The following is a 12,820-nucleotide window of genomic DNA, read 5'->3' as shown; positions in this document are numbered from 1 at the left end:
AATAACCTTACCAAACAAAAATCTAGTTTACTGTAACTGTGCTTGTTTTCCTTTCTTGGGTGTGGGACAGTGCATCTCTGATCACTCTGATTGCTTCAGAGGTCCTTCTACATTGTACTGCACATACTTGGTCTTTTTGTATTATCTTCTGGAGCTTTTTCCTTATCTGTCAAAGTGTCTTGGCCATTAACTTACAGTCCATTTTAAGGAGTATAATCGGTCTCCAGTTTTTCAAGAGTTCTCTCTCCCATTTCTTGAAGAGTAAGATTACACCTCTTGTAAAATATTTCCCTGCCTCTCCTGTTTCTGCTATGTCCTTGAAAACTTCCACTTTATTTCTCCCTACCCATGCCTAAAATGTCTCATAAAAATTCATAGGCAGTCCATCCACTCCTGATAATTTCCTTCTTTTAAAGGTTTTTAAACATTCCTTCACCTTAAGCTTATCTTTTCTTCCTCCTTCTCTACTTTCTCTTCAATTTCTACAAGAAATCCTTCATCTTCTTTTGGTATAGCTCTTCAAAAAATCTTCTCATTGCCTCAAATGCCTCCTCCTGTTTTTCCACCCAAGTACCACCTTCTTCCTGCACTGCTTTAAACTCGCCTTTTGCCACCTTCTCTGTGGCCGAAAAGTATTGGGACCACTGTTCATTTTCTCCTACCCAGGACTGCTTGTGCTAAGAATATTTTCTCTCTTGTCTTTTTTTTAAACCACATTTCTAACTCTTGCCTTGTTTTTTCTAGCTCTTCCTGTACCCGTCTTCCTTCTGCAGCTTCCTTCAGCTACAAAGAAAGATGCAGGAGCTGCTCTTTTAGTTCTTTCGTTCTTTTCCCTGGGCATCTTTAGCCTTCCCTCCTGAAAAATTCTCCTATCCACTTCTTCACCATTGTTCACCATTCTCTAGTACCCCCAACATATTTCTTCAGTGTTTACCACCCCTCACACTGCCTTGTGTACACCTGACATAACTCTTCATCTTGTAGCAGCTGCACATTTAACTTCCATAGTCCCATGGGGCTCTTGCTGAGACTTGTTTCCACTTTCAGCATCCAGTGATCACTAAAAGCCACATGTATGGTTTCTTTCTTCCTTATCCCCATTTCTTCTGATATAAGCACAAAGTCAGTTCTGGATTGTTTCTTTCCAGTGAGGTCTGTTCCTAGTGAAAACTTTCTCCCCTGCCCATATACCTCTTAGCAACTCTTCTTTTATTATATTTGGTAACAGTCTGGATGAGCTATCTAAAACTGTTTCCTCTTTCCCCTACTCTGTTACCCACTTCAGTCATACAGTTAAAATCTCCTGCTATTACAAATGCAGAAATCTAGAACTCTTGGTTCCAAAATGATACCTTTTATTAGACCAACTGAGAAATTGCAAAAAAATACCTTGTTCTGCAAGCTTTCAGGCTCATGCACCCTTCATCAGGCTCAGGGAAAGTTCAAGATGGTAAAAAGTCCCCATATGTAAGAAATAAACTTCATTTTTGCACAGAAGAAGCAGAAGCTGTTAAGTGCAGTCTCTATCTGACCATGTAAACAGCTAGCTTTTTAAGCAATGCATTCCTTCTCTCCCTCACCAGTGGTGCAAATACACTGAACATTTCTAATTCTGTTCCCTTGACTGACAGTATCATTTGTTGCAATCTGCCACTGATGACTTCTACCTGTTGCTCTCAGTTCTGGGTTCTTGAATAATATTGCTACCCCTGCTGCTCTGTTCTTATTTGTCCTTGACCACCAAGATGGTCTCCATCTCCACCTTTCCTCAAAGTGCTCATAATCCTGCTTCCCTGGTATACCCACTTTTGTAGGCAGATTATTCCTGCCCTTACTTGGTCCAACCCCTCCCTGTCCTCTCACCTAAGGGGTCCTGCCAGCCAGGCTCTGGCTATGCCCCTACCCCTGGAGCAGTGAGGAGGCAGCAACCCTGACAGGAGCTGCAGCCCCTGTAGCCCCTGTCAGTGTCCCAGAGCATGAGCCTTTTCCCAACGAGGAGGCCATGCTGCGGGTGGAGGCAGGGTGGAGAAGGCTGCCACAGACAAGCAGCAGTGGCAACACCAGGGTGGCTTGGGGGACTATAGCCCCCTGTGAGCCCCGGTACCACCACTCACCACAGTCTGCAGCAGATCGGACCCCTGCGCATGACTCCCCACTAGGAAGAGATATGTCCTCCCCAGGCATTAGGACAGGGGCTGCTGCTCCATCAGGGCACTGCCCCCTCACTGCTAGGGGTTATTCCCCACTCCCTCCAGTGTCTGGCAGAGGGGACAGAAGGGGGCTTATCTCACCACTAGCCCCCTGCAGGGAGCAAGACGCAGTGGCAGTTAGGGCAGACAAACCCTGACTGAAGTCCTGCAGGCGCACTGGGGATAGAGGGGAGAATAACCCTCCTCTCTGCTCCCTCTGCCTCAGGGGGCCATACCAGCCAGCATTTGGCCATGACCCTGGCCCCTCTGCTGCAACAGTGAGTGGGGAACACCCAGCAGACCCCAGCTTGGGTCTGTGCCAGTGGGACAGGAAGGGGGGAAATTAAACCCCTTCCCTGGCCAGTCTATTCCAATCTACTGTCAGGGCTAGCCACATCCCCACCACTGTAGCAGCCAGCGGATAAATGCAGGTCTGTGCTGGTTGGACAGGAGAGGGAGGGACAGGGAATAAACCTCTTCCCTGACCCCTTCCAGAGGCCAGTATCTGGCCAGGCCCCCACCCCTGCTTGTCCCTGCTCTGGGGAACAAAAGGGCAAGACCAGTCTTGTTGGGCTGGAGCAGAGAGCCCAGCCCAAAGTGCATGCTGCGATGGTGGGGGACTCTGGTTTAACCTAAACCAGGAAGAGGTCTGGGACAGAAGTTGCATAAACTGGTTTGAGCTCAATCAGTTAAGTCTGATACTACATTCAATCAGGTTTATCTCAAACTGGTTTCAGCCAGTTTGAAACTGAACTTACGTTCTGTTACAGGTTTAGACCAGTTTCTGATCACTTAAACAGGTTTATGTGCAACTTCTGTCTTTAGCCATTGAGTGCAATCTCCTTTTCGAGTCATGGTGAGCTACATTGTACACATTTGACTTCCTTTTCACCTCCACAGTTGACCTGTGCTTTTCTTTCCCATTTACAATAATTCCCGCTTCTTCACCCATCTTAAATGTCTGGCAAAAAAATAAAAATAAAAAAAAATTAAAAAATCACCAACTGGGACTCCCAAACAGTTTACCCAGAATCTCTCTGTTGCCCCTTTCTCAGCTTGTTGCATACGATTAGTCTGGCCCCACCCACCATGAAGTGAAACTGGACCAAGCTGCCCTATGCCTCATCTGAATATAAATTTTTGGAGGATCCCAGGATTTGGAACAAGAATACCTGGCTCCAGTTGTGAGTGGGGGGCTAATTAACATACAGATTATTTGGGTGTGGATTGCAGAGGGTGTATCTGGAATACAGAGCAGTGCTGAACTGTGGGGTCACCGCGGCTTGAAAGGCTGTTGACTCTGCTGAGAACCAGCCCAATTAACTATACGATAAATCACGAGCCTTTTGGTTTTGGACTAATATCATGCATAGTTTGTACTGTCTCTAAGTATGTGACAAAGTATGTATGCTACTTAAAAGTATGTTTATGGAGTACCTATGCTAAAACTTGCAGCAGTTTCAAAAAAGATAAAATGCAACAATGGTGAATGAACTAAGTCTATGGGATCTATATGCAAATTACTACAGCTATGTCCATTTCAAGGTTAGTTTTTTCAAATTTGCTCCTCACTTACATGTGCCCTGGGAGAGCAGGGCCTGAGAGTAAAGAGAGTGGGGACAGCCTGCAGGGGGAAGAAGTTGTAGGGGGGCAAAGGGGCTACCTGACTCTCCCCTCCATTTATTTTCCCTACTGTAGCAGTGGGAAGGGAACAAATTCAACAAAACCTCCAATAATTAGATACTATACCTGGAAAATTATATCAAATTTATACATTTTCCATATATAAAACCTAATTACTGGGGGGGGAGTCATCTTACAATCAATCAGGGTTATCTTCTATTCAAGTAAATACAGTAAGTACTTAGTCAACTGCGCAGATTTTTCATTTTCCAAAAGAGCTCTCTGCAGGCTGGCAGAGTTCCAGGCTGCAAGAGCTTCTTGCAAAAAGGGCAGCAAGAATCCCTGTCTGAGAGAGAAAGAGAGAGAGGAAAGGGCTTAGCTCAAGCACACTTCTCCACCTGGAGGCTTTGGCGTAAGTGAGGCTTGCAGGGGCCTAGGGGCCAGCTGGGGGGCCCCTCTAGCAGGGTTGGAGGTCAGGGATGGGGGCAGTGGCACGGCTGGGTATGGAGGAAGAGCCAGCAAAGCAGGTGGACAGCACGGTAGGGGTGTGTGGGTGGGGGACTAAGGGAGCAGGATGTCCTCAGGTACTCTCAGGCCAGCACAAAAGAACCTTGACATCATCCCCATGCCCTGCAGGGCGTGGGGATGGGCGGGCAGGTGCCACCTGCTCCTGCAAGGAGGTGGCAGTGGCCACGGTGCAGCACTGCAGCTCAAGGGATGCTGCTGTGTGCCAAGCTGCCATCCACAAACCAATTGGGCCAGTCTGGGCCGGCCAGCTCTGTGCCTCAGTGTGGGGCTTTCGGCACTTCAGCAGGAAGCCACATGCAGAGGTAAGCGGGAGCCTGCCTGGAGGCACAGAACCCACCTGGCCCAATGGAATGTAGCTCCCAGTCCACACACCATGGGGCCAGACTGGCTGGCTCCATTCCTCCATGTGGGGCTTCCCACACTCCAGCGGGAAGTTGCCCATGAAAGCAAAGAGCCCGCTCAGCCCAATGGTGTGCGGCTCCCAATTGTAGTACCATAATCTGCACATGAAGGCACATACCGGTGGGCTGGGCCAGCTGCATGCCAGCACATGTAGGCCCTGGGACTTAGCTAGAGGTGTGCACCACCAGGGGCTCTGCCTGCGATGGCCATGAGCGCCCCAAGGGCCCAGTGCCTGCTGCTGCTGAGACACCAGCAGTGGGGTTATGCACCACAAACTACATATCTGCCCACAAGCTCCCCACCCCCCACACCTCCTTCCAGACAAACCCCACACACCTTCCCCACTGTACACTAGTGCATGGGGGAGCTGTTGCCAGGAGGGACCAAGTGGGGGGTAAGCAGGGAATGAGGAGCACTGGCAGGGCTGGGGGGAAGGGTTGGCTTGGGAGTGAGGGACAATAGCTTATTAGGGCTGCTCAGCACCACAAAGCAGTGCGGGTGGGGGAACTGCATCTGGACCCACATCCTGGTAAGTGAGAGGGGCAGCAGAAGTCCTGATTTTCTGTAATGAAAAACCCAAAATTAAATGCCAAAATACATAGGTATTTAGAATGTATTTTATTATAGTGATTGAGGCACTGGCAAGCTTCCAAATTGCTTTAAAATTGTAAATATATCAATAAAACATTGTGTTCAATTGATACCTGTATATATATAGCAGCCTTTCATTTTAAACATGGATTTGGGGATTTTAATAAGAGAATTTGCAATTTTTAAACAGCGAAAACCAGAATCCCTGGTTATAACAGTAGGGGCGTGTTGTTTCTGGTAATGAGCAGATAGAAGGTAACAGTGCCAATGTTTTACATACAGTAGAATGAGAAATCATTCCCTTCTCAATGAAACATTTAAAGCTTTTTTGCTCAATTGTTACTTAAGTCCTCCCAACTATGAAATGAGCTCTAGTGCTAAAAATCAACATCATTCAAGCCTACAAACTTTACATTTTTCTGAAACCAACACTTTTTATTTAGGCTTTTGGAACCTGATAGTACAGCCCAAGTCTAGTGCAGACAGGCAAACACCAAAGCAGCAACCTATTGACTATTAATGTATGAGTCAATCAAGTAGCAAAATACTGCATAACATCTTTTTGACTTTACGACAACAGGGTGAGAGCTATGGGGCTCTTTAGCCTGGAAAAGCGCAGGCTCAGGCATGGCCTGATGGACACCTATAAGTTTATCAGGGGTGACCGCCAGGATCTGGGGGAACATTTGTTCACCAGTTCCCCAAGGGATGATGAGGTCGAACGGTTATAAACTACTGCAAGATCATTTCAGGCTGGACATAAGGAAGAATTTCTTTACTGTCCAACCCCTGAGTTCTGTAACAGCGTGCCATTGGAGGTGATTCAAGCACCTACACTGAACACCTTCAACAGTAAATTGGATGCTTATCTTGCTGGGATCCTATGACCCCAGCTGACTTCCTGCCCCTGGGGCAGGGGGCTGGACTCAATGATCTTCTGAGGTCCCTTCCAGCCCTAATGTCTATGAAATCCTCACTGAAAATTATCTGTGCTCAGATTGCACCAAAGGAGGCCCGTTCCTGTGAGTTTATCAGACGGGTAGTCCAGACCTTAGAAGCCAGAAAATTAGCACTTAGATTTTACATTTGCCTAACAATCATATGCAAGTCCTTCCTCTTCCACTACCCACATATCCAAGACCACATACAGATTTTGCAGTTTTTTCCTTGAGGATTTCCAAAAAATCTCTCCCTTTCTTTTCATTCCTGCAGCCAAATCTCTCATTTATGACCTCATTATACAATGCCTTTACTTTTGCAACATCCTTCTCTTAATTTTCAGATGCTTACATTACTCTTCAAGTAAATAAAACACAGTTTTATGTTTATCTTGCTCATTGATATGATCACTCTTTCTTTTCAATCAATCACTCCTATGGCTCTTCATCCACAATCCTATCAAAATTTAGGCATTCTCTTGTCACCTTCACAGCATAAAGATGTCAGCTTTTTCACAAATAACCTTTGTGTTTTGCTCCATATGACCCCCTATACACAGTAAAACTTGCCCAAACAAATTCCATGTCCCTCTAATTTGGGATAAGGAAGGAATGCTTTCCATTAGGTCACACTGGCATAGAGTGTGGGGAGTTGCTTCCCTCTAAATGTGGGGTATCTTCCTTCCCCAAGACCATCTGGTCATAAATTAGCCAACTACTTCCTGTCATTGCAGTGGCAGGGCTTTGGCAGTGCCCTTTTCTCTCCTGATTTCACTTACTGCATGTAATAGGACGTTCTTTATGTTTCATGTATTGTATCTTGTACTTGTGTAAAAGAGCTTGAGAGATTTTTTTTGCAAGCCCAGGGGACTGGACTCGATAGCCCAGAAAGCCCTGTCCAGTCTCTTGTCCCTAATATGTTCTTAAAACATACTTTTGCCAAGCTGCTTACATGCATATGGAATGCATGCTATTATTGCCTTTTCTCTAACCTCTTTGCATTTGTCTCTACTTAGAGCATAAGCAGGAACGATTTGTTCCTAAGCATTTGAATGCACCTAACACTGTGGTTGCTACCATAAATAATACCTGCTGTGAGCTAGCTTGGGAAAGAGCACACACAAGAGATGAGCTTGGACCCCATAAGTAACTCACAGGACTCTCAGGGTGTCTTCTATCTTCTTTGAAAATATTGTTTTCAGCATTCCTATACTTCTAAATCAAGCACTCCATTTTCTACATAACAAATAAACCATGAATCACCAATACCACAGCAAGTTTATGGAATTAGATACTTACATTCTCATTTCTTTTTAGAAGATCATCATCATTATATAAAGGCAGACTTGTCACCATCCATCCAGTACACAACTTAATCACACCCATTAACTGAGGACTTCCTGCAAACACAGCAGCAACAGGAGCCTGTCTTCTGTAAAAAGACAGCTTCACTTCATGCATCTGAATATACAGATATCTTTTCTAAACAATATTTTGCATCAGTTCTAACACTCAAATGAATTTTAATGTGTTATGGTAAAAATTCTAGTCTGTTAACTAGAACTACATACCATACATTTAAGTGAAATTACCATTCTCAGCAATCAGATATATAGTGCATTAATAGCATGATGGCTGTGCTTTCAAAGCTGGAAGGTAGCCCAGAACCAATTAAAAAGGCCTCTTGATAGAGCATTTGGTGAAAGAGGTCTGACAGCTATTCACACCTACATCTTTTACTACATGAAAGTTCACTTGCTGTGGTCTTGAAAGGATGAGAACTTTCATTTCCAGGTTAGGTTCTTCTCCCCATAAGAGGCTTGAGAGAAGGGGAAAATAGGAAAAGCAATGCAGTAACAACTGAGAAAATGGAAGCCTGCATATTTACACATAGAAAACATAGCTCCTGCCAAAAAAAAATAAAATAAAATCTTTAAAAAAAAAAAAATGTTATACTTAGAAAATGTACAACTATATTTTAGCTGCCCAAGTACAACAGGCTATTAAAAAGTTCCTTTCTTCCCACTCTGCTGCAGAAAAAAACAATCCTTTCTAAATAATCAATTTCACGGCATCATATTCTTTATCCCAGGATAGGTTTTACTTTATTCAGAGATGTGCTGGTAAAGAACAATTATGTATGTGCTTGTTTATATATACAGAAGGAATGTACTGATGGTATATTTCCCAATCTACTAGTCAACTTTAAGGGATTTTTTTTATGGTAAGTAGGGAGGTAGGGAAGAAGGGAGGTATTTATTGGGGTTTAAGTTCATTTTTTGATTATTTACAGGTCTCATTCTGGATTGAAGAGAACATTTTGTGTAGAATTATTTTTAATTGATGGCAAACACGCTTAGAACCTAGGACAGGCATTTTTCCTGTATTTAAAAAAAACCTACAATAAATTTGCTCTGCAATAATTTAAAGAAAGTGACTTGTAACCATAATATTTAATTTAAATTATAATAGAGGTATCTAGTTCAGTATTCAAAAAGTCCTACTTTCATCAAAAAAACAGAACAGCAGCAGAAAACTAATGATAGCCAAACTGCTCTTTGCAGAGTGTCTTTCAAAGCAATTCACTATGATTAATTATGTACTTAACGCATGATATATGTAAGCTAATACAAAAGTCATTAGGGGCTTGGCATTATTCCATTTGCTACCACAAATGGCAGTGACAGATAACCTACACTGCTATTAATACTAAGTAAGAATTGGCTGGAACACCCCAATTATCAGGCTTGTCTTTTCAAAAGATGCATAGGTTAACAATTAAAAACCTAAATACAGTGCACAGCATCCTTCTAAAAATAGGAGATAAAGAATATTAACTATGTGAACTTTTAAGCAGCTTGCTGATATTAAAAAAATAAGTGCTTTACTTTAAACTGCATGTACCCCTGTTCCAAGCCCAGAAGAGGCAGCATGTTAGTTGGACCCAGCTCACCAGATGTCTATATAGATCAGGCACTTTAAGCGGGGCTTGTTTGGTACTTTCTTCTAACAGCTCATTGACTCAGCTTTAGATAAAAGTGCCAAAAGGCTCTGTTGAAGCGCCCGATTTATACAAACACTGGGTTGAAGTAAAATGCTGCTTCTTCTGGTAAAGCCCACTTTTTTGTTTATTTTGTTTTTAACATCTGCAAACAGCCTCACTCTCAACAGTGCAATTCCAAGTGAAGTCAACAAAAGATGGTCTGGGTGAGAGCAAAACAGGACCCCTAGCTCTCAATGGGGAAGTAGGAAGGCTGCTGTCGAGAGACAGCATTTACCTGCCCAAAACTGGAAAGAGTATCTTTGGGCACCATTTGGCCAGCCTAGTGAAGAGAGCTTTAAACTAGGTTTTACAGGGGATGGTGAACAAAACCTTGCAGCAACAGAGCAAATGATCCAGAGGGGAGAGAATCAGAAGCAACAGTTCAGCTGAGGGAAAGGGACAGAGCCAGAGGACAGCAGCAAGGAAAGAAAAATGGAAACAAGTAGATCAGAATACAAAATTTGGAACAGACTGCCTAGGGAAGTTGTGGACTCTCCATCACTAGAGATGTTCAAGAAGAGGTTGGACAGCCACTGAGTCAGGGATGATCTAGGCATAGCTATGCCTATTTTCTACCATGGGTATTTCCTATGCTTCTAGACTTTGCTGGTTGCATCCCGCCCCAACTTTTTTTTTCCTGCTGTGTGTATCAGGGTGTTTTTAAGCCTTCCCAGAGGCATCAGGTGTTAGCTACAGCTAAGGTTCGGGACTTCAACTAGGATGCACAAATTCTCCTGACAGAAGCAAAGCCAGGGGTTTCTGGATAAAGGGTCTTGTCCTTCTGCTCAGGAACAGACCGATCACCATATTTGGGGTCACAAAGAAATTATACCCCATGGTCAGACTGGTATGAACCGTGGGGGTTTTTGCCTTCCTCTGTAATGGGGGGGTGTGGCCCTCTGCCCAGGACCAAGTGTACGTTGTCAACATTTTACAGAAGCAGGACATTGGCTACCATGTTTCTCCTGCTTTACCTGTGCCAGGTTAGGGTGTTAGGTTTATGTTGTAAGGGTAATCTTATGGTTGTACAGGATGGTTTGGATAGGCATAATCCTTCCTCAGGCAAGGGGTTGGACTAGATGACCTCTGGAAGTCCTTTCCAGCTTTACTTCTCTATGACTTCTTTGAATGTACACAAATGTGAGAAATATGAGGAACAAACAAGATGAGCTGGAAGTCACAGTATGAAAAGAACTATGATCTGATTGGTATCACAGAGACTTGGGTGGGAGAGCTCTTACAATTGCAACTTCAAACATTAAGGAAAGACAGGTTTGAGATAAAATATGTTGACCTTATATCAAAAACAAAGACCTGTTCCCTGGTTTACGACAAAGAAAAGAGCAAATCAGCATGTATTTGGGTGAAAATAAAAGGTGAAAGATGCAGCACTGATATAGAGGTTGAGATTTATTACAAAGTCAAAAAGAAAGGGCAGAAGAGGCACTCCTCAAAGTGGTGACAAAATTATCTGAAAATTATGAGATTGAAGTTTCCCACCAGTACCATTTTCCAGAAATCCGCTGCAAGAATAATGCAGCCAAACAATGTTGATCAAGTTTCTAATTTGTGTGGAGGATAAATTTCTATTCCAGAAAGTTGAGGGTACAACTACCAGTTCCCCCATCTGGGTTCCTATCCTGATCAATAGGGAAGAACTGGTGGAGGATGTGAAGTTGATGAGAAACTTGGTAGGAAGTGATCATAATATGATAGAATTAAATGATCCTAAAATGAAGAAAATATGAGGTCAGCAGAACTAAAGAGAATGGATTTAAAAAAAGATGGATTTCAACTGACTCAAGGAGATAGTAAGGCATGGTGCCATGAAAGGACAGACTGAAGGATAAAAGAACCCATAAGGGCAGGAAGCTTCTAAAGAATATAGTACTGGGAGCCCAACAGGAAGCTATTCTGACATGATGGAAGCCCAAGAAGAATGGCAAGAGACAAACGTGGCTGTACAAGAACTTCTAGGATGCCTCAAAGAATAAAGGCAACGGAAAGATGGACATGACATCAAGGAAGCATATCAGGAAATAACAAATACTTTCAAGGACACAATCCAGAAGGCAAATATTTTAAAAAGAGCTGCACATTAAGCAGCCAATTAGTTCAACTGATTAAAGCATAGTATTAATAATGCCAAGGTAACAGGTTCCATCCCCATGTGGGACACAAGACCTTTTCTGCTTCAGACAGGGGTTTGGGCTAGAGGTCCCTTCCAGCCCTACTTCTCTATGATTTCTACGATGAGGAAAGTTATAAACAACAAGAAGAGGTTCTATAACTATGCTGGCCAAAGACCAAGGAAACTACAGTTCCACTGTTAAATAGCAAGGGCAAACAGAAGATGCAAATATGGCAAAGCTGTTCAACAGCTACTTTGTCTTGGTCTTCAAACAAAAAAACAAACTGCAACCAGGTAGCTGATAAGAAAGGGGATAAGCTGAGAGATTAGATAACACAAGACAGTCTGAGAACTTTTTATGGGACTCAAACTCGAGTCAGCAGGGCCCATTTAATTTAATCCTAAGGTACTGAAGCAACTGGAAGAGCTCTCAGGGACCTTGACAATAATATTTACAATGTCATGGGTGAGGTACCAGAGGGTTGAAAAAGGGCCAAAGTGCCCTTTTTTAAAAAGGCAAAAAGGGGGACCTGGGAACTATACACCGATTAGCCTTCCTGGGAATACCCAGGAAATTTCTGGAGCATACCATAAGTAAGTCCACTGGGCAAGTAAGTTTCTAGAAAAGAAAAGGGTTCTCCAAAGGAGCCAGAATGAATGTATTAAAAGCAAATGCCAAACAAACTTCATCTCCTTCTCTGACACAGTTAACTAGTTGGGTGGATGAAAGGAATGCAGTGGATCTAGTGTATCTGGACTTCAGCAAGGCTTTTGACCTTCTCATGGTCACTGGAAAAATGCAAGCTGGACAAAACTATGGTAAGGTGGATAGATAACCAGCAGCCATAAACAAAGGATAATTAAATGGATCCATGTCAGAATTGCAGGAGGTTTTGAGAAGCATTCCACAGGGGTCTGTCCTGGGCCCAGTGCTACTTAATATGTTTTATAATTTGGATGCTGGAATAGAAAACACCTTGAGCAAAATTCACAGGTGACAATACTGGGAAGGACTGTGAACATACTGGAGGACAGAAGCACAATTCAGAAGGATCCTGACAGATTGGAAAGCTGGGGTGGAGCTAAAAGGATGAAGTTCAGCGCTGACAAATACAAGTGGTTAAACCTCAGGAAGATTAACTGAAAACACAAATACAAAATGGGTGACAATTTGCTGAATGTCAGGATTAGGGAGAAATCCTGGTGGACCAGACTCAGGACGAGTCTGCAGTGTGATGCAGCTGCACAAAACGTGAATGCAATTTTGGGCTGCATCAGTAAGAGTATCAGGTGCAAAACACAGGAAATAATAGTTATCATAAACCCACCCCAAAACCAGGAAAGATTTTGAGTGTTTAGTGTTTCCCACAGAGAC

General features: G+C 43.4%; 1 protein-coding gene across 4 annotated transcripts in view; it reads right to left on the bottom strand.

Annotated features, from left to right (window-relative positions):
- Positions 1-12,820, bottom strand: part of DPY19L4 (dpy-19 like 4) — a 151,932-nt gene that overhangs the window by 14,503 nt on the left and 124,609 nt on the right. For all 4 annotated transcript variants that reach the window (XM_090040358.1, XM_090040361.1, XM_090040359.1 and 1 more), the window contains one exon: positions 7,571-7,703. In XM_090040358.1, coding sequence (XP_089896484.1) covers positions 7,571-7,703 — 133 coding nt within the window. The remainder of the gene's footprint in view (positions 1-7,570; positions 7,704-12,820) is intronic.

The sequence above is a fragment of the Crocodylus siamensis genome, chromosome 3 (genome assembly GCF_052110815.1).
Source record: "Crocodylus siamensis isolate JL-2025a chromosome 3, ASM5211081v1, whole genome shotgun sequence".
In the NCBI taxonomy this organism is placed as follows: Eukaryota; Metazoa; Chordata; order Crocodylia; family Crocodylidae; genus Crocodylus; species Crocodylus siamensis.
The sequence above is the reverse complement of the archived record's forward strand: the minus strand, read 5'-3'. Positions and strand labels throughout refer to the sequence as shown.